The following is a 23,146-nucleotide window of genomic DNA, read 5'->3' as shown; positions in this document are numbered from 1 at the left end:
TCCATAAGGGGAGTACACAGAAATCGAACAGAACACGAGGGTTAAATGGTGTTTTACATTTAAATGGCATTTACATGGTGGTGCAAGACAACTAGCTGTTCCATGATATGATAGGCTTCTAAATCCATGATTAGACCTACTTACTTTAATTAAAGTTTTATGAGAAATAAGAAATATACAACAGTTTAGGCTATAGGCTATCTTCAGAGTTAAGAGAACATCGAAACCAAGAACAGATTTTTTAGTGACATGGTTTGGCTATCGTAATCGAAAAACTGCTTCATGCTGTGTCTATATGAAAAATGAAATTGAAAAAGAACAATGGATTAGTGCGGTAATTAGACAGCTCTTCTCCGAAGTGATGACAGTTTACATTTCCTGCTCTGATTTTAGAAAGATGAAGAGAGATGTAACAGTCTACAGGTTCTTAACTAGCAATTTCTTCTTGTTTTGAATGAAATAGGGGAGCTATATCTCAGAAGTTTATATGAATGACAATGAAGGAACAGATAAAGTAGGCCTAAATGACAAATGTAGCATGTAAACTGTTCTTTAATAGCCTAATACTGAAATAATGAAATCGCATGCTTTTTCGTATAGTGCCAGCAACTCCGCAGAGAAGGAATGGATGGTTACACAATATTCCAGAGAGTGCTGGGAGTCTGTGGAAAAATAAACAAGGAGACGGCTATTCTTATTTTAAAAGTAGGAGAAAGTGTGATGTCACTTGCGAGGGGTTACCGGAGAGAGAAAGGAATGGAGCGAGGGATGTCGGAAGAGAGGAATTGTTAAATAGTTAAAACGTCATTTATTCAGTTTGTTCTTGTCCACTGATTTGATTGGACAAGTGGGGTTCTGAGCACTGGAAAGCTTCACTGTTTCACTTCTCTGAATTCAGATTCCAGTTTTATACTTGACGCCATTGTAGGCTAACTCTATAATTTCCATGAGCAAAAATTGAACGATTGGATGACCATATTGGGTCTAAAAATGTCTGTTGCTCAAGACCTCTTGCAATGTCACAATACACTTTAAAAAATGTATTGTGATCAACGGTTCCCACGAAGAACCTTTTACATCCATTGCAAAAAAAGGTTCTTTATATCCTTCTGTAAAAATTGATTGTTGGTTTAACTTACAATTTAGTTAGCCCACCCGGTTGCCTTAACATTTTGAGTTTGTTTAAATTAAAAATTTGAGTTAATACAATTTGGTTTAATAAATAGAAAGTAAAAAAATTATTTTGTATAAAAGTTGATTTGACAAAAAAAGTTGTGATAACAAATGAAGTTGTTTTTTTTTTAAGTGAGGGTTCTTTAGATAATTAAAATGTTCTTCAAATGGTTATTTTCTGTTCACTGGAAGGTTCTTTAGAGAACCCAAAATGGTCCTTCTATGGCATTGCTGCAAAAAAAACTTTTGGGACCTTTATTTTTGAGAGCGTATTGTTGTGTTGTGGCTAAATTGCATTTCATGAAAAATAATGAGGGAAGGATGTTGAGTGGGAGAGATACGGAGATGTGAGGTGAAGAAGATGCAGACAGCTGGAGAGGAAGGCATGACGAGGACGAATGAGAATTACGGATACAGTAGAGTAGACATTGAACTCGGCAGGAAGTCGTCACTCTGCATAATGAACGTTGTTCTATTTTGGATTCCTCCCCCATTAACTGTAAGCTTAACTTCCTGTCTCAAACAATGTACTTTCCTTCCTGGCAACCTTTCAAAATAATTGTTTAGGTGTGAGCCAGCTAGAACAACAAACTGATTGTGGAGAAATTGATGTAAAGTTCTTTGATGTCCTTGAAACACTTGTGTTGTGTTTATCTATGGGAGAACGCATGGTTCACCATTGAAAATGAAGTGCTAAACACGTTTGTGTTTATTTTTATGAAGGAAAACATTTGCTGTGTTCATTTACAGCATGTCAGAGATGCTTAAACCTGAATATTCCTTTAAACCAAAGATCCAGTCCTTGATCAAATGTGTATATGAATAGACCGCTAGAATCAATGTGAAGAGAGAAAGTTACACCTGAACTAATCTAGCATTTCTTTGTCTTTCAGGAGCATGTGAGGACAAGTGAGTCGCTGCGAACCCAATTACGCTGCCACCACTGACAGACCTGATAACGTCAGAAAACTAGTGTGAGTGTGTGTGTTTGAAGAGAAGGTGACACATTAATGAAAATCTACATGAAAAGGCCTCCTTCACTCTATAATTAAAGGTGACGGGAACATTCAGGGTTTTCACTGCAATGCCATAAAATAATGATTTTTGGTTCCTCAACGAACTTTTCCGAGGCTCTTCATGCATGGGACCATTCGTGCCAAAAATGAACATTTAACTGTCAGATTGTGGGTCATGTAGTTTAAGAGTCTAAGATAAGCCTTGGATCTACTCTAGAACCTTCTGGATCTATTAGGAAAAAGTGTGACCAGACAGAGTGAACATCGAAATTCTGTTTATACATTTTTAAGCGTATACTTGGTGAGACTATAAGTGAACTGAAATGTACTGTTAAAACGTGGAAGAAAAAAGGTTTTACAGAATGAACTTATACGGAATGAACTTATATTTATAGTAAATATATATATTTCTTTTACTAATATACCAACCTAATCTGGTTTGTACCTTTATAATGTACTGACAACCACCATAAAACAAAGGTGGTAATGAGAAAGCAACATTATGAATCACAACTGAGTTTAATAGAATGTGCACAGTATCATGCAGGCAAATGCAAAACATTATCAAATATTAATTTAGCAAGATAAGATGTAACAAAAAACGTAATGTACATGGCTAACTGACAACAAATAACTAAGAAGAAACAATTATTTAATTATAAAACGTCAAATTTCATGTCACACCAAATTATCAATTTATTTCAATATACATTTTTTTCCTGTAAATTAAAAGACAACATGTTCTTTTTCTCTTCCCAAACCTGTAAAATGAACTGTGTTTTTTGTAAAATTAAATTAAATGCCCTGTTAGATTTATCACAGTTATTCACCATATATAGTAAGGAAACTTTTTAGGTCTTGTACTTTTTTACAATGTGATAATGTATATAATGTGTGTGTGTGTGTGTGTGTGTGTGTGTGTGTGTGTGTGTGTGTGTGTGTGTGTGTGTGTGTGTGTGTGTGTGTGTGTGTGTGTGTGTGTGTGTGTGTGTGTGTGTGTGTGTGTGTGTGTGTGTGTGTGTTTATTATACAACCACCCTCCTGGCTCTTTTTATATTTTTAATGTCTTTCAAAGTCCACATGGCCCTTGCCGTTATTAGATTTGCTGCCTAAAAAGCAACAAACCTTTCCTGTTTGACTCCTTGACAAGGCACACTTTACCCATCAGCAACATTTAGTTTAAAAGATGAGCCTGACATTACCTATCAATTGGGTTACAATCTTATAATAAAACGCTGATTGTTTGCCAGTGGTGTTCAGATCCAAAGTTCGAATCCCAGCTTAGCAGGAACATACCTGTTGATACGACTCAGATTGGGAGATTGGAGCCACTTGGGTTTTCATTTTACGCAGATCTGTGAAAGCTGTGGGAGATGATGGGAGTTTAAATGTAAACCACACTGAGATTTAAGCAGATGTAAAGGATACCTTTCACATGCATATTAGTGCGTTATGCCAGATTTTCTCACACTCACACATCAGTGGCCCCAAAATACCTAAAACACACTTAAAATGTCATTGCATTAGATAATATCAATCCAAGTGGTATTTATTTTAAATAAAGATAGCATAAGCACATTTTGCATTTACATGTAATTATTTGACATGTTTTTAAGCACATTGATTAAATTATGATGAACATCACATGCAATTTATTAAGTAAAACATTTCATTGAGATTTTTTTATATTATAAAACAGTACATTAATGAAACAATAATAGAAGTTCATAGTAAATGTGTGTGTAAATCATAGTAAATCAACTATACCTGTGGTTACTCTGCTAGTGTCCTGGTAAAGCTTCCAAATAAAGCAGCCAAGGTTCCACAAATGAGTTTTTACAGCAATGCCTAAGAAGAACCAAGAACCAGTGAAAAATCATTTTCTAAGTCAAGTCTAAAGAACTTATTTTTCCCACTAAAAACCTCAATGGAAAGTTTTTATGGATGTTAAAGGTTCTTCATGCAACCATCAATGCCAATAAAGAACCTTTACTTTTAAGTGTGTGTCTGTCTGTCTGTCTGTCTGTCTGTGTCTGTGTCTGTGTGTGCGCGCGGACGTGTGTGTGTCTGTGAACTTTAGAAGGACTTCATACATCCACGAAAAAGCACCTTGAGACCAGTTGGTAAAAAAAAAAATCAATGCTATAATGACTCAGGAAAGTGAAGTTAGATCTAAGTAAAACTATAGTGCACAACAGTCGGGTTCCAGAAGTAAAAAAGCTTTTTTTAAACCTTTTCTCAATAAGGAAATTGATTTTTAACGATAATCTATAAACCTTTAAAGACAGACCTACTGTGAGCTGAAAGGTTGTTAATCGATGCTATTTGTTTTTGTTGAAGCTCTTAGTCCACATTATTTCAACTTATTCTTAAATAATCATGTTTAACAGCGGAATTCATCATGAAAACTACATTATTCATGATAATGTAGGCTACATAAAATTCCACAAATCAGAGTCAAAACAAGCAAAACACCCCAAAAGAGCTGCCAAAAGTGCATATTCTTGCAATAAACATATATAAGTTACTTATAACTTAACTTAATATATATTTATAATCAACATTTTTAAAAGAGTTATTCCTCCATCCCTTTTAACTTGATTATGCAGTTTGCAATGAATCATGGGATTGCGGTTCTTTCCTTCACTAAAGCCGTTAATTTCACAGTCTTGTACCTTTGTTTTTTAGTCAGATTTATTGCTTCAAATCAGAAGTTTGTAATCTTACGATTTACCTCGTATTTTATTTACTTGGTTCATGGCTTAACACTTAAACGAAGACTTTTTTAAAAAACCCTAGAGAAATGAATGGGGAAAAAATACTTCCTGAACCAACTAAGCTGAAAAAGTGGATGGGCACTAATGTACTATAGGCAACATTTGGTTTCAGATGCCATTAGGTTTGATTATTTTGTTATGTAATGCAATAAAATTTTATACATTAGACGTTATTCAGTTATGTGGTGTAATTAAGGGTGAAAGAGACTGTGTAATAAGAGAGTGTTCTGGTCTGCATTATGCAAGCAAGATAGCAGACACTGGTTTCCACTGTGGATAATTATTCCCACAGCTCTCCTGGACGGTAAGAATAACTAAATTAAGTTTATATTTCATCCTTCTTTGATCATAGTGTCATTATTACTAATAAAGTACGTCTGAATCTGGAGGCGACCTGTCAATCAATCATTTTTTCAGACAGTCTGTTATGATGGTTAATGTGTTAACCAAACAATAGCTTCAGGCATTGAAACTTGTGAACAAACACACACACTCATACACAGTTTGTAATTGCCATATTTTATTTGCTTTTATTGAGATTTTTATATATTTACATTAGATTTATTCTCTATACATGTTTTTTGACACAACAAAATTCTTTATATTTACATAAACAGTTCACAAACACCAGACAACCTCATACTTTGCTTAGTTAAAGAGAGGCACGACCAATACAAGATACAGCTGAAGTTACACTAATATCAAATTAGATTTATTTGACACAAAACATACACACACTTATGATACACTCTTTTGCTCCGACCCAATCAAAAAGAGATTTGTGATATCGATGTAAACAAATAAGACACACATCAGCCTAAGAAATGAAGCTGAGGTTCTCACCAATAAGTCAAAGACTTTAGCCCTATAGGAAAGTGCAACACAACATAATGTGCTGTAAAATAAATGATTCATTTATAAGAATGAACACAACATTCCTCAGTAGATTCTCATTCATGGTATTATGAAATGATTCTCTCTTCCACCATGAATATTTAATGTTTTTAAGTAAGGAACCTATATACAAGCAGAAAATTAGCTGACGCGCACCACACAATTTGTATCTTTTGTAAATAAATCCTCATTATGTGTGATCAAATGGTTATTTATACATTTATTTCCATGTCTTTATTCATCCCCATCCCATCGGGCTCCATAGACACACTCTGACTTGATTTGCGCGAGCAGTCAAGCTGCAAACACTGACTGGATTTGCGGGAATAGTCTAATCCTACAGACTGACTGGACTTTCGGGAGTTGCACGGGTCTCTCCAAGAGTCGAACCCATCTTTGGTCCGGGCAGCAGTCAGCTTGGACAGGAGGGTGTTCCTCCTGATGCTGCTGTTCGAGTCGGGGAACGTGTTTTGGGGTTTGTTCCAGCAGGAGAAACAGCCTAAGAAGTCGTAGAGGAGGTGACCGCTGAAGAGCATGTAGATCCACGGGTTACAGCAGCTGTTGAGACTCGCCAGTAGGGCAGAGAGGGTCACTGCAGCATTTTCAGAATCTGAGAAGAAATAAGATGGGTTAGCCTTGTGGTTAAAGATTTGGTCTGATTGGTCTGAACTGGAAGGTTACAGGTTCAGACCTTGCAAAAGTTGATACATTTACAGGGTTAGGAATTGTCATTGCAGGTTGAACTACTGTTTCGTAATGAATTTGGGCATTTTTAATGTGTTTTATTTTTATTTTCTCTCTAGTTGAAGCACTAACATTGACCTGAAATCTGTTTTGACTCATATAATAATCAAATCTTGCACAGTAATTTTGTGCAATCTGATTATGCAGTTCTCTTGAATAAAAGGTAGCTAGATCATTATGCCCTCTCAGACTTATGAACAAAATATTAGGTGATCAATATTTTTTTTTCCTTCCGTGGTGTACAAGTATGTATCCATATTGGAAGATGCACATACAATAAAACAATATTAGATTTATATAAGGAGCATTATGTAATGGTACAGTAAATAAAAACTGATAATAATGAAAAACCAGTAATACAAGCCCCTGTATCCTTTAATCTCAAAGGAATGGTAATGGAATTCAAAAAAGAACCCTCTGAGGGACAGATAAGATCTTCCTGGATAAACTGAAATTCTGAAAAATACACTGGAGAAAAATGCAGTAGCCTATGATCTTATATAGCTAATTCTTATTGTTTGGTCTCATTAGGATATTTTTTTTATAGAAATACCATTAGGATTCCCATTAGTAGGGAAAATGAACAACACGTATGCAATTATTTCTGGAGATGCCTGTAGTTACACTTGGTTCGTTTTATGCCAGAATTAGGCTTTGAAAACCGAATTACACATGAAAGGAAAGGAATGATGGGCTTTAAAACCCTCAAAATGAAATCAAAGAAAAAGATAAGTGGGTCTTAAAAGCATATTGTTTTTTTGTTGTTGTAGTTGTTCTACATATACATAAACATATATAGGTTTTAAAAAAAAAATGTGACTACCACCATTGTCCGAGTTACACAGAGTGCGCAAAATAAATATGTGTAGGTTTTTCGCGAGGACGTCACGTAAACCAGAGCTGCTCGATCCCCGTGCGTTGTGCACGGTAGCATACGTACAAAAAACTTAGTATGTCACTATTTGTAAGATTGTTTATAGAATTACACAAAACATTTATCATAAAAATAATTCAAGTTTTGTTTAAACATCCTTAAAACATGGCGCTAGGGGCGCAAAAAGACGAATCTTAACCGCTCGCATCCAGAAAATTACTTAAAGAAATAGGCTACTTCTACCACCTGAAAGTCTTCGAATAATTTGTAGCTACACTTAATATTGTGTTTAAATATATATATTAACATTTGTGTAACCCTATGGCATCTTACCATCCCAGGAGAAGTTTTCATCCCAGACTGACCACATTTGCACGATGAAGAACGGAGCCCAGCACACAATATATGCCAAAACAATCACGAATGTCATCTTCACAGTTCTTAGTTTGGCTCTTGAGATGATGGTGACGCTACTGACAGACGCCTTTCCAATCATCCCGTTCTTAGTGCTGTGCGGGGTGCCTCTCCTGGTCTTGCACTTGAAGTTTTTCCAGATACTGTGGCATATGAACCCGTAGCAGATCATGAGGATGACTACAGGGATGAGGAAGATGCCCACGGTGATCCAGGTGATGTAGGCTCGGATGCCCCACGGCTCGATGAAGTGTCCCCAGCAGTCATACACATCCGAGCCGTTCTGGATCTCGCTCAGGGAGAAGATGAAGTATTGAGGGGTGCTGAGCAACAGGCTGCAGAGCCAAGTGGACCCGATCATGATGTAGGCGCGCTGCGTGGGCTGCTGGAGGGTCTTCAGAGGGTGGCAGATGGCGATGTAGCGGTCCAGGGTCATCATCAGCATCATATAAGTGGAAGCGAACATCCCCAGGACCTGGAGATGCTTAACAATCCGGCAAAGAAAGTCTGGTCCGTAAAACCTGAAGGTGATCTCCCAGCAGAGCTGTGGAAGAACCTGGAAGAAAGCCACAACCAGGTCCGCGAGACTCAGGTGCTTGATGAACAGGTGCATGCGCGAGCTCTTCTTCTTGGTGTTGTGCATGGCCAGCAGCACGCACAGATTTCCGATGACCGCCACGAGGAAGGTGACGCTCAAAACCGTGATCTCCATTTTGGCCACGTCTTCGTTCCTGCCGTACGGGTCGGTGTTGTTGCTCGCCGCGATTTGGTGCGACGTGTTGCTCATGGTTGGGTTTGGAAACGAACTGTGATTCCCATGCGTGAAAGCGCGTACGCTGTCCAGGGAATGTGGAGAAGCGCGCGCACGCTACCTCATGGGTTTCATTGCTCACAGACGCTTGTGCGTAAGAGGCAACCGATCGGGATCCCCACAGAGTCCCCAAGTGAGCACACTACTCTGGGAAGGACCGATGCATTTAAGTTTCAGAGAAACTGATCATATTCTGGTAATCAACATAACTGTGCCTCAGTTTTGGTGACCTGACTCACAAATGTCATAGGATTGTCTGCATTCCTTAAATCCAGCCCCTAATGAAGAGGCTGGCAAGCTCAAGAGCCGCCTCTCTATCATCAACTGCACGCCCCTAAACAACATGAAATAACCGTAGCACCAGTACAGTAGATATAAGTACGCGTGCTGCGCGCCCTAATTTGAACCAACCGAGCGCGTTACGTTTCAATGTACGTTGACATAATAATAATGTATGTCAAAGTCTTTACAAAGCCTTTTATTGTTAGTTTTCATTTAGCTGTAAGATCTGAAGTAATTATAATTAGCATTATATAAATAAATAGGTGGTTTGCCATTTTGGAAATGTAGTCTTGTTTTACACTTGTGTTTTCTCTGTGGGAACCTCGATTGTTGGTAATGGCAAGGGAAAAATGCATTTAGCTTGTGGCTCAGAACCTGAACTAATGTCAGCTGTCAATCTTACAGGGACTTGTATAGTCAGATTTATACCAAGCATGCATGTGTATGAGAAAGCAAGAGACATTTGGATCCAATATAGTTATTGGCATTACTTGCATCTTGTGTTTATCAATAACTGGCCAAGAAAAAATTGAGACACTACACAGCTCAGTCCTGTATTTAATTTTGATCCTTTTCGTTTTCCAAATTGCATACAGTTGTCACATAATGGGTTGATGAAAGGTGCAAGGACTCAAGTGCATAACAATGGGTATATTTATTAAGTAAGTAAACAAACTAAACCAAACCAAACTACAAACAAAAACTCCCTGTGGGGGAAAACGAGACAGAAATCTGACAGGAACAGGAAACACAACAGGACTGCAAACACAGGGAGACTAAATAGGGAAGCAAACAAAAGAGGGTAACGAGGAAGGCAGGTGGGGCTAATTAATCAATAATCAGATATCAAGATGGGAGGGGCTAGACAATTGACATGAGAGCACATGGCTCAAGGAAATACAAGACAAGCCATGTGCTCACAACACACCAGACTAAACACATGACAAACCGGGAATGTCAGAGCTCTGTCACCAAACCAAGATAATTGGCTTGTTTGAGATCCGCCTTGCCTCGCCTTAAATATAGGCGAGAGTAGGCGGCTGCAGTGAGGGGAGGAGTGAAAAAAGCGCAGGCAAGCCGGACAGTTCTCGCTTCTTGCAGTGGATCTGACACCTGCGAGATCAATGATGGATATTTGATGTATATCAATGACAGTAATTTCACTTAAATGACAATTAACAGGTCATTTTCATTGAAATTTAATTGAAATTAATGAACTAAAATATACGAGCTTCATAAAAATTATCATTCTAGAAGAAATTTTCAGATGGCACTTAGGCTTTTGCATCTGAACTCTTCATAAGTATAATAAAATGTCATTGCATAAGTCATAGAGATCGCACTGTCCGAGAGTTTGGGAATATTCACACATAACATATATGTATATGTATAAACACATAAAACATGATATCCGAGTTTTAAAATCAAATTCAAATCAAAAAGAGAACAATACATCACGGTTGTTTAAACCAATCAACATTAAGCTGTGTCGTCAGCAAGTCATTTCCCATCAAGCTTTTGATCAGCGCAGTCGGTGGAGAGCAAATGCGCGCAGCTGCAGAATCCGACACGTGCGCCTTGCGCTCGCGAGAGCTTTTTGACACACGTCAGCATGACATCAGAGCAAGGCGGACCGCACTCGGACACATTTCTAACCAGCATGCATTGCGCGCTGATCACCGGTGATCGGTACTGCGCAGATTTTACTCATCTCAAACAAGCCTATAAACTAGACAGAAGTGGCAGAACCCTAACAGAGATAATCCATTCACCTCACAGGTGTGTGGCATATCAAGATGCTGATTAGACAGCATGATTATTGCACAGGTGTGTCTTAGGCTGGCTACAATTAAAGGCCACTCTAAAATGTGCAGATTTGTGAACAATATTTGAGAGAAATAGGCCTTTTGTGTACATATAAAAAGTCTTAGATCTTTGAGTTCAGCTCATGAAAAATGGGGGCAAAAACAAAAGTGTTGCGTTTATAATATTGTTCATTGTGGAGTACAGTCAAATAATGAGTTTGAACTTATCTTAATATAGATTTTTAATTCAATGTCAAATAAATGTTCAATTCACCTTGTTTATTTGTCACTGACCTTTTGGGTCACAACTGAGCATTATATCTAGCCTGAGCATCAATGTGTGTGTCTAATAGAGAATGTGCATTTGTGTTTGTGAGCAAGAGAAAAGGAGTAAATAGAGAGCAAGGTGGGGTAAGTATTCAAACTGTAAAATACACTCTGATTTTGGTGTAAAATGCTTACAATACATACCTAATTGCACATTTAAAAAAATCATGCCATGTTATTTCAGCTGAAATGTTTTCAGCAATGATGAAGCAACCACCGGTTTTCATGAGCCAGATGTGGTCACTTAGAACCAGAGATGCGGACAAAGGTTTGTACACAATGCTTAAATCTCACTTGTTATGCTCAAACACTTATGGAAAATAAAGCTCAAAATCACATATTGTCTGAGTAGGTACTACATTTGAACATGAATTTACTTCGCGACCATAAACAAGTCCGTTCTATATAGTATGAATGTGGGTAGTATGAATGAAATTTAGCCATACTACATCTGACATGTTGTTATTATCCCTTGACCTACCAGCGTCAGTTGCATCACCTCACTTCCATTTATAAATCCTCTTCCGTGGCCTCTTGGGATAGTAGTGTCCATTGAATGCGCACTTCAAAATATCACGGAAGTTGTAGGTCATTCAGGGACTTTTTGCCATACTGTTTTTCGCATACTATATAGTAGGGAAGTAATCGTATACAGAAATAGTATTTTCTTGTAAAATGTACTCCAGTAATCTTTCTTGGTTTTATTTAGATATTACAAAATGTTTTGGATTGGATTTTTGTCCAATCAAATGCTCTCTGGAAAGTGGATATCCATCCCACAAATAAAACCTGCAACTGACTAGCAAGTAGCAAATTATGTTTTAAAAAGCGTATGCGATACTTACTGTCCAAAACAAACTGTTTCAATAGGAAATAAAACATTTGTCAAGCCATTTCATTGGATAATTTTTTTTTATCATTGCTAAGTGGATATGAAAACATTCTGAAATACTTCATGTCCTCTTATTCTGCTGATCACTGCCGTGGATGTTTGGTGGAAAAATAGGACAGTCGAAAGCTATGCTAAATTGCTTTGCAGAGTGTTTTTTACTTTGAACACTTGTGCAGAGGCAGATTACCTAAACAGTTTCTGCAGTTTTATGTCCTGGGGTAAGTGCCTTGAGCACTTGGTGGCAGTACAAATTGTGACGTTCAGAAGACGATTTAGGGTGTTTCCAGAAAGGACAGGTATTGGAGTCGTGTGGGAGTAACTGTTTGTCTGTCTCGGATGCTGATGCTCTTTAGCCGCCTTTCCCCTTGATGAGGCTTCATTATGGACAGATGAATTCAATAATTCTGCATGATGTATCCATTGACTGCAATCACCACTTTGTCCTAAGGGCCCTTAAAAAAGGCACATTTACATTTCTTCAATATAGGTGATGCTTTTATCCAAAGCAACCTATAAATGAGGAATACAACAGAGCAGGTCATCAAGTAACATAAGAAGTGCTGTAATAGAAAATTCAAAGATTGTTCAGAGGAATACAGGCAATAGAGATAAAATATATAGTGTTCACACAGAACGCGTTTGCTGTTAAAACGGATAAAGACATCTGTTTTTGAGGCCACTATAATACATGCATGTTATCAGAATTACTGTCCTCCCAAAAGTAATAAGTACTGATTTGTTTCACATAAATTGAAACAATGGGGGATATACAAATTTGCTTAATAATGTTTTTATTTATTTATCAGTACTCATCTTGCTGGATCTGTCTACTGCTTTTGACACAGTTAACCACCAGATACTCATGTCGCCCCTCATAACAAAGGGCATCTCAGGAACTGCTCTCCAGTGGTTGAAGTCTTACATCTCAGGTGGGTTCTTCAGGGTGTCTTGGGGGTGTCTAAGTAATAACATCTAGTTGCTGGGGTGCCTCAGGGCTCAGTGCTTGGACCACCTCTCTTCTCCATCCAGATGTCATCACTATAGGATCTGTAAATCAGAAACATGGCTTTTCCTATCACTGCTATGCTGATGGCACACAACTCTACTTCTCATTCAAGCCAGATGATTCGTTGGTAGCTGCTCACAATCTCAGCCTGCCTGCCTGACATTTATTCCTGGGTAAAGGCCCCTCACCTTCAACTCAAACTGGAAAAGACAGAACTGCTTGTGTTCTCATGCAGCAAATCAACACTTCATTACTACTTCTCCATTCAGCTAGGTTTGTCAATCATAACTCCTTCCAGGACAGCCTTACTATTCTATTCTCATTCTATTCTATTTTTTCTCTATTTAAAAAACAAAACAAAAACTTGCTACATGTACTGTGCTAGAATAACTTGGACTTATGAAAGCACTTGCATCTTGTTGCCTTTTGTTGATTTGATTTTTGTTGATTTGTCGCTTTGGATAAAAGCCTCTGCTAAATGATTAAATGTAAATGTCATGAATATCTAGTTAAATAGATTTAATGCAATTTAAATATTTAACTCCACTAACCTACAACTGGCAAAGCCGGTAATAAGTTTTTAAGTTACGTAAAGCCAGCCAATCAGATTGGAGTACGGGATTTCAGCAAGTTCTTGCCATTTTGTGGGCAGAATGTGGGCAGTCTGTGCATGCTTTCAGAGGCTGAGGTTATTTTTTTTGTAATGCTAGTGGTAATGTCACTTGTGGGATTGGACTGCGCGGGTCATTATATCTAAGGCAAAGCATTGTACACAAATTGAAGTAGTCATTTTAACAATGTGTTTACTGTAGGATATTCAGATGTAAGTTTATAGTTGTTCAGAGATTAATTATTCGCAGATGAAGTGTTGGATAGGGAGAATGTAGGCAGCACTACAGTGTGAACCGACAGATTAAAATAAATGCGTCTCCTTATTAGAGAACATGAGGGCAATCTTCAGGCAAGAACAGATATAAAGATTACACATCCCTCATCTCTGTCTGTATCTCCCAGCCCACATATCCTTTAACCTTGTTACTGTGGGTTGGCTTGTGTCTTCCCACAAAACAGCAGCTGTGAAGTCCCTTTGCTGTTTATTGTAATGAAACCATGTCAGAGAGAGAAAGATGCATTTGTGAAGGTAAATAAACAAGAATTTAAATTTCTGTCCCCTTTCACAGTTTCATAATGTTTTTAATGTCCAATTTATATGCATAAAGCTGCAGGCTAGAGATTTCGCTTTTTCTGTGGTTGGTTTAAATTTGTGGTTAATGCCATAGTTTTGTATTTTAACAGTGACAGTTGTGATGCATTTGTTTGGGTACATGAGCCTACAAGGATTAATGATCACAGAATAGCAATCATTCATCAAAAATGGGCTTTTCCCCTCATACCCTGTATATGGGATGCAAGTGTTTAAGTGTGAGCATGTGTGTATTTAAGCCTTTTTTCAGGAAAAGCAAACATTCAATTCAAAGTATAAACTAAACTAAAAATAATTCATTTAAAGAAAGTGAGAAAACGAGAAAGTGAAACAGAGAGCATGTAGGGTGATTCTGGGACAAAAGAGACACTTTTGTAGGACGTCTTTGGTATTTTCCTCATAGGTCATTATTGCTCTGAAACAGACAGATGTAAAGAGAGATTTAAAATTTCATTAAAGCTCAGGTTGTTTGAACGTAGCAAATATCTGTCTCATTAAGGAGAAGGCAAGTAAAATATAGGCAAGAAAGTGTAAGTTGTGTAAACTTGTTTTTTACCCTGTTCTTATGTGAAACCCAATAAGAGTTATTTTGAAGAATGTTCACCCTCAGTTTCAAGGGTCTGTCAAACTCCCAAAATGAGATAAAAGCACCATAAAGGAACCGTAGTTTATATCACTAGATTCCAATTCTTCTGAACTCTATACAAAAACTTGATGAAATTTAAGTTGCTATTAATGGAAATAGAAAATCTCATTTGCTTCGTAACCTATCCGTAAAGCATAACGATTACAGACACAAATGAGATTAAGCTACATAGATTGAATTTTGGACTCAATTTCAGAATCAATTTGAATTTTGGACTGTTTCACAAACAAAGCTATTGTATGACTTGGGAAACTGTGAATGTGACACAGAAAACAAACTTCTATGGTCTCCCTTCTGAGTTTGACAGTCTCTGGTAGGGTTTAATTGAATGGAAATGAACATCTTAAACTAGTATTATTAATTGCACTATGTTTTAATATGCACCACTTTCTAAATCTAAAAGATCATGAAAGATCATGAAAGATCATGAAATAGGAAACCGGTATATTAAAAATAAAGTCCTGTACTTTCATGTGTACATGCATGCACAACAAACTTTGATGAAGCTGGTTATTCTTCACTTGATTCATCATGATCATCCTGTCCGGTCACTTCTCAACCCGTTCCAAAACTTTCTGTATCATGACCTGCTAATTCCCAGTGAGTTATGTGAGCTACTGCTGTATGTATAGTTTTTCTCTGTCAAGTCTGTCTGCTTTGTGTCATTCTGCCCTGCGAGACCAACAACTTATGATGGATGAAGTGATGGTCTGAGACCTCAAACTGAACTCTGTTTTCTAACCATAGAAGCTTTAGGCCTTAAGAGAGAAAATGATGTTGTTTTCATCATTAATGTCTCCTGTTATCCACAAACATTACAAAACGCTAACTTGAGAACGGTTTTCATGTTTTTGAGGCTTAATGGGGTTTTTTTTCTCCAGAAGTAGGCAAGCAAATGTACATGAACCATGCAGTCACAGAAGAACTGTTCGCTCTGAGCGATTAGCAGAGCAAATAAGCAGTTTCGTGTCTGTAATGTTAGCTGAGAGAATTCTGATGCACTTTACGATGCAAACAAGACTCTGAAACAAAGAATATGGTCATGGCCACATTTAATTCTATGCTAACAAAAAACAGGTCTTGTGGGATATACCTTAATAGGATTTACCCAAGTAACATGGTTATCTGTTCTTTTCAGTTCACATCAAAATCTTTTCAAATTCTCACTCCAAATCATCATATTTCGTCTACTTCAGCGTCACAACAGAGATCCCCTTTATCATCTTTTCTAATCTGTTTCGGTTATTTTTCATTCCATTCTACCATTTTTTCTTTCTGTGAAGTATGGAGCTTTTTTCCACCACGGAATAAAAAGTAAAATATATATAAAAAATCTCCCAATTTGAACTTTATAAGTTGCAATCATACATTATATGACACAATTTTGCGGGCAAAAGGAAATAAAGTCAGAATTGTGAAAAAAAATCAGAACTCCGAGTTTATGTCTCACACTTCTGACTTTTTTTTAAATCTCGCAATTCCAAGTTTATAACTCACAATTCTGACTTTATAAACTATGAATTGTGAGATAAAAAGTCGTAGTTACCTTTTTTATTTTTTTTCCCGTGCATGGCGAAATCAAACTTTCATAGTAATCCACATTTTTACTAGACATTTCGAGAGACCGACAAGATTGTTGAACCTGTAAATAATGGGTTGTCTGTGATTCTGAACATTTGAGAGTAATTCACCAGGGGTCTAAGAGGAAAATGACAATAAAGACATGCCAATTTTCATATAACCAGAACGCACACAGTTGTTCTCTGGATTTTCACAATTTGTTGTTTTTTTTATCAGCATTGCTTGCCTGAGTGACAGAAAGACATAATGACAAAATACTTCACCAGAAGTAAAGTAAAGTTTCATTTATCATGTCTCACAAGCTGCTTTTCCCCTAAAGGATTTAAAGCGATATTTCACCCGAAAATGGAAATTCTGTCATCATAGCCTACTCATCCTCATGTCGTTTCAAACCGCTATGACTTTCTTTCTTCTGTAGAACAGAACTTTTCAGGAATATTAATGCTGCTGTCATTTGTAAGTGACAGGTCAAGAGTTTTTAAGAAGACTTGTTAAAATACTTAGATGGGACTATTCATTGAACTATTTAATACCTGTTTAATATTTCATCCTTGACTGTTTTGATTTTTGAGTTAAGACTTGATGGTGTGTATATGTAGGTTCATGCACTGGAGTTCTTAACCTTCCTGCTATAATCTTTAGTATTTTGTGTTTGATTGTCCATCTTTCATTAATGAAAGCGAAAGCCAATACATGATAAAAACCCAAGCCTTTACACTCACTGCACATTTCACAACCTCTCCTTTCCTCTCTTCATCTCGTTGAGCCGAAGCATGTGGAGTGTGTGTGCGATTCATATTAAGTTTATTCTGTCTGTTGAGATAAATGAATGAATCTGATCAGAGAACCCCATGCCGGAGGACTTTCATTTGAACAACTCAATGTATTTATTACCCTTTTTATGACAGAATGGTTTGTGTCAGTTGTAATGGAATGAAATGAGGACAATTTTGCTCATTCTAAAATGCACAAGTACAATCTCTTCGCCAATTTCCTCTTTTCTCTCTCTTTCCCCCAACCCTTTCACTCTCCCTCTCTATTTCCTTCTGAAATTACCTATCTTGTTTGACATTGAAGGGTTTGGGCTGCACCTATTCCCAGAATCAAAAAGGTCTCTCGCTGGGGGTTTGTGATGGAGATGTATAGGCTTTTTTCTGAGAACTTCTTTTTTCGTGTAATGTGTTCTTGCAATATGGTACACTTTAGTGACCTATTTTAAAGCAGTAAAACAAATACCACGTGTTTGTTTTGTATATGTTAGATAAAACTAGTTACTCCTTTCTTGACTAGCCAACAATTGAAATTTTGGGGAAAAAATTACATATTTTTTTTTAAATAAGTTCATTTCAATTCATGCATCCAAGTTAACCATTTTGCCTTTTTAACTTAATTTAATTTATTTTATTTATATGCTTCTTTTAATTATTTAATGTTCACTGATTTTGTGTAAATTTTCTGCCAGTGTTTTAATATTCTCATATTTTGGTAACGGGGTTGCAAAAATGAAACATAAAAAAAAATGAAGAAACTAAACTGGCTATAATATTTAGTTTGACCTCCTGGTTGACTCCACAAAGCAGCTCTTTGTTCCCTTCTCATGTAAAGTGTCTTTAATAAAGAAGTGGTGCACTTCATCTCATCACAAGTGCACTATATAATAGAGTTCAGCACATGCTGTGTGATCATATTTCATGCACACTTATCTCTGGTAGTTTTCCCAGATGGTGTTTGAGGACAGTTTTTAGGGCTCTGATAAGGATCGAGGTTCTGGGTTTGCACAGTTAATTTCTTTGTGTGTGGAAACTGGAATATAGTAGTTAATAAATGATCTAATGCTTAAAGATCTTCATAATGAACCTGCCGTTTCAAATTCAAATCTTACAATAGCTGTGTCCTCCACAAGCACACTTTTACATCAGGAGTCACTTGGTGGATTATTGATTGGTTCAGTCAATTAGAAAGAACTGAAACTATTCGATCTTAATCTTATTTGTTGGGAAATGGAATATAGGTGCAATAGTTTTACTCACTCACACAGTCAATCTCACCGTATTTTTAAAGGTTTGAAAATGTGTGTTGTGTGTGACATGGTTTTAAATGGACTGTCCTCCTCATTGTGAGTGACTCTTATTAAGAGCATTTTCAGAAACCAAATTACATTGTCCTCAGGGGAGTTAAGCTTGATTTCGATTTTTTTTTTCTCACACACCTTCCAATAGCTGGTCGATGACATAACATTTGCAGAACTGCTTTTTAGACTAAATGAACTAATTTGATAATGAATGATCTTTACAACAAAATTGAATCAACACTGAACTGTCTTCAGCTGAACTGAGCTGGGCTCTGTTCCTCAAAACCCTTGAGCAAAGTTGATCATAGACCATTGGTGGCAATTGTTTTAAGATCTACTTAAGCTTACAATGCTTTTGGGAAACGAGGCCTGGACAATAACATCACTGTTTTCTCCAGAGCAACTACTGTATGAACTAAATTAATAACTTTTTTTACAACAAAAAATAACCATCACTGAACTTACTGGACTGGACGCTGGACTATGACGCTATTTTATTAGATCGGCTGTACAGCAGAAACAAACTTGCATTATTTTCCTGTTATCACTGTAAAGCTGCTTTGAAACAATCTGTATTTTATACAGCGCTATATAAATAAAGGTGACGACTTGACTATACAGATAAATGCAGGAAAGCTATTTTACTATTCTAGAATAAAAAACATAATATAACTAGTCCGTTCAAAAGGCTATACTTTCGCGTTGACCGTTTGCCTGACAAATACATCTTTCCAAAACATTTTCAGTGGACAAAAAACACTGCATGCTTGCTAACACTTGTGTTGTATGTTGCTCTAAATAAGACTGTCTACTAAATCCTCAAATGCTCGGGTGTAAAAAAATTATATGATCAGTAAGTTATGACAACATATGTTTTCACATTGCTTTAACTCATCAAAATAAGTTGCGCTATTTTCAACTTTTTCTAAGTTATACAAGATTCAACTAGTTTTTTAAGTCAGTTTAATGTAATTTAAGTTGAAATTTTTTAAAGTTGATTGTACTTAAAAATCAAAACACATTTTACAGTGTACATTGCTGTATTTTGTAGGACAGGTCCATCTAGATGATCATTTTCTTTCACCACTGAGCTTCAGCTTATTTTGCCTTGAGAATTGTGGTTAAAGATCTACAGAGGAATATTGATTGCATTTGCAGTATTGCAAGTTTGTTTTGCCTCATTTACAATGTCTGTAATTTTAAACATAACATCTTTAAGAGGCTGGTTCTCTCTTTGAGAGGTACTTGATAGACCTCGATCTCTTTTGTGCATTTATATTGCTGTTCAAAGACATGAAATGTATGTTTTGTTCTTTCTCGGGCTAAGCTTTAATGGCTGGTCAACTCACCATAACCCTCTCAATCCAACATGATCTCCATAAGTCGATTGATATAGGCACATGACATTCACATGTCAGAGAAATGTCTTTGCATGTCTGCTAGTTACAAGAACTAACATAGAAAATCAGTATTTCTAGCTTTCAGCATTGACCTGTTTGTTTAAACCCTGTAGATCCCAGTGGAGCTGCTGGTTTGCCCTGCCAAATAAATAATATGGTTTCATGATGAATTTATTCATCCGCTATTGATGCTAATCCAACTGAGTGTTGGATAATGAATGTATTCTATATCTTTGTGTTTGCATAGTGATAAAAATAGGAGGAAAACTTTCCCTGCTTTAAGGCCTTTTCACATCAAGGATGATAACGATACAGATACAGTTATAAAATCGTTCCAAACATAAAAGAATAACAGAGTTCACACCACAACTATAATAATAACGGCACAGAGATACAATATTGTTGCAATCACTTTCAGAGCGATTTTTCCCAGCCGATGAACGATAAAAATATGGTAGGTAAAGAATACTATGGAAGTCAATGGCTACATTCTTTAAAATATCTTCTTTTGTGTTCGACAGAAGAAAGAAACTCATACAGGTTTGGAACAACTTCAGGTTGAGTAAATTATGACAAAATTTTCATTTTTGGGTGAACTATCCCTGTAATAAACAGAAAGATATTGTCCGCTATGGACGCTGTTATCATTCTTGGTGTGAACAGGCCATAATATAGAAGCAGAGATGTTACAATGATCTTTGGCTTGCGCTCCCTATACATTCACAGCCAGTGGTTACTCTAATTAGACACCTGCAGACATCTCACACTCTTGTTGTTGTGTATAAGAGACACCGGACAAAGAAATCTCAAATACTGACCTTTTGAATCCGGTTATTAATATTTAATTGGTTCTCTCTTGTTTTTGCATGTTTTCATTATTTCTTTGTATGACAGCCTGGCCAAAAATGATATTCACACAATTTGGCATGTGTTATTGCGTCACCATAAATAAAACAATTGACTGCAAGCACAACTACACACAATTTGTAACCAGTCTGTAGTAATATTATTTCAATAAAGGGACATCACTTTTGGCCACTACTGTATAATCATGGTGCTTTTTTGTGCATTTTATTGTCCATTTTGCTTCTTGATTGGGTCTGGTTAATGTGAAGTGTCATTTTGTAGGAACAGCTACAAAACACTACAGAACAAAAAGAACAGCATTGGTTTGAAGTGAAATGAGGCTGAGTGAATGATGAGGAAATGAGGACTTTTTTGCTGAATTACTCTTTTAATCAAAGTTCTGGACTCTTGCACCCCGTGGGATGGGCTACGGAAACTCTTAGAAGACTTTCTTTCTCTTAAGATCATATATAAAAAGCAAAGAGCTTGTTACCAACTTTGCTTAACTTCAGATGAGGGTTTTGATGGATTATACAAAAAAATGCACAACTAAACATTCAGGCCCCAAGAAACAGTAATACATAGATTAATTAATTCAGTTTGTTCTCCATAGAGAGAGTTAGTCATCATTTATTCTCCCTGAAGGACTTTTGCTCTTACATGAAAAAACAAAAGATGATGTTCAGTAGATGCTTCTTGACTCTTTGAGTTTTAATGTATGCATGTTTCAGTGAGGCTTCAGATTTGAAATGACTGACTTCTTTAGTGTTTTAGGGCAAAAAAAGGACCTGTTCTTTGAGTTGCAACTTGCAATTTTTGAACTGGAAAATATACTAGAACCGGGTATTTCTTTGAGCTTTTTAGGGGGGAAAGGGTCATGCAAATGTTGAAATGAGTTTAACATGTGCTTCCTCATTACTGTGATCATATTGTGGCAGATCTGCATTCCTCTAAAAGCCTGATAGCCTGGATTATATCTGAGATGCTCAGTCTATCTCTCTCAATGCATCACAACACTGTTGAAAAATTTTCACTTCTTCAAAAGCATCACTTTTTTTTAACAAAATGCCGGATCCAAAGTGTTGATATATTTGATAGTATGGTAGTCACATTTCATTAATGAGCAGTTAACTTGCAGTTACTGCAATTATTATGCTTTTCTCAAATTAGCTTTTTTCAAATAAGCCAATTTCTTTCACTTTTGCTATCGAAAAAGCCCTGATCTAAACTCATGGTTTTTTTTAATGGCCACAGTGATCTATATCTGAATAAGAATGCAAACTACAGAGGTTTTGGGTCGTGCCCCGGATAATGAAGGCTGGAAAACTGGCTTAGTGATTTTTGTTTGTCTTCTAAATTGTGTTCATTCACACCTTTTGTGAATCATTTTGGGTTCCTGAAAAAAAACAAAAACCTTTTGTTCGCAGCCTTTGACTGAGATTAATTACAGTCCATAGGCCATTGATTTAACCTTCCTTTTATAAAAGCTGAAACTCAACACATTTACTGTGTTTTATATGTTTTCTTTCATTCCACTAATTTGCTCTGATACTGGCTTCTGTTCAAAACCGCTTTGTCAATTCTGTTAAAATCCAAAGCCTGAAACATGATAAGAACAACATCAGAAATGACTTTTAACAAAGGAGAATCTGGGCTAAAGCTCTTCAATATGACTCTGAACCGGCAACCTACTATTTTTCGTGGTAAAAATACATATAATTCAGGGTTAGCATGAAAGGTTCAAACAGAGACAAATCAGTGAAGTGATTTGTTTATTTGGACAATCTGGCGATGGTGTTGCCATGGCAACAGCAAAATCTATGTATCGACTTGGGAGAACAGACTGACGCCAAATTCTGATTCTTTTTATTCTTTTTTTTTTCTATTGATCAACCATGACCTTCAGTAATCTTTTAATCAGCATTAATAATGCCTGCCGTGAATGAATCATGTTAAAGCATGTTTCGAATTTCAACCACCTAGCTATGCGTTCGGGTCTGGGATGAGTCATGTGATTAGGGAGTTGGAAGCTCTTTATGTCCTTCCTTTCCTCCATCGCCATGTTTAGCTGTTTATTAATGGCCAGTGAGTCACAAGGTGAGAAGATCACACGCATATACTTTAAATAAAACCCAATCCAACTGTTGCATCTTTGAGACAGCATAACATGCAATCTATCATTCATATAATATTTTCGCCTGAGTGCTTGAGGTTTCTTTACGCAATTATTTTACATATACCAAAGCATTTGTACAGAGAATTTGACATTTGATGTTCATTATTTGGATAAAAACAGCTAAAACATTCTTTCAAATAATTTATTTTGTGTTCCATAGAAGAAAGAAAGTCATAAAGGTTTGAAGGGTAAGTAAATTATATCGAA

General features: G+C 36.6%; 1 protein-coding gene across 1 annotated transcript; it reads right to left on the bottom strand.

Annotated features, from left to right (window-relative positions):
* Window positions 1-5,550: 5,550 nt before the first annotated feature.
* On the bottom strand, window positions 5,551-8,928 carry avpr1ab (arginine vasopressin receptor 1Ab). The gene is made up of 2 exons (XM_077234930.1): window positions 7,812-8,928; window positions 5,551-6,470 (listed from the first exon to the last, which is right to left on the bottom strand). Exons 1-2 carry the CDS (start codon window positions 8,677-8,679, stop codon window positions 6,073-6,075), a joined length of 1,266 nt encoding a protein of 421 aa, XP_077091045.1. The 5' UTR covers window positions 8,680-8,928; the 3' UTR covers window positions 5,551-6,072.
* Between the last annotated feature and the right edge of the window lie 14,218 nt (window positions 8,929-23,146).

The sequence above is a fragment of the Siphateles boraxobius genome, unplaced genomic scaffold (assembly GCF_051911475.1).
Source record: "Siphateles boraxobius isolate OS27281-9 unplaced genomic scaffold, OSU_SipBor_1 19, whole genome shotgun sequence".
Lineage (NCBI taxonomy): Eukaryota > Metazoa > Chordata > Actinopteri > Cypriniformes > Leuciscidae > Siphateles > Siphateles boraxobius.
Note: the sequence above shows the minus strand (reverse complement) of the source record. Positions and strands in the feature narration are given on the sequence as shown.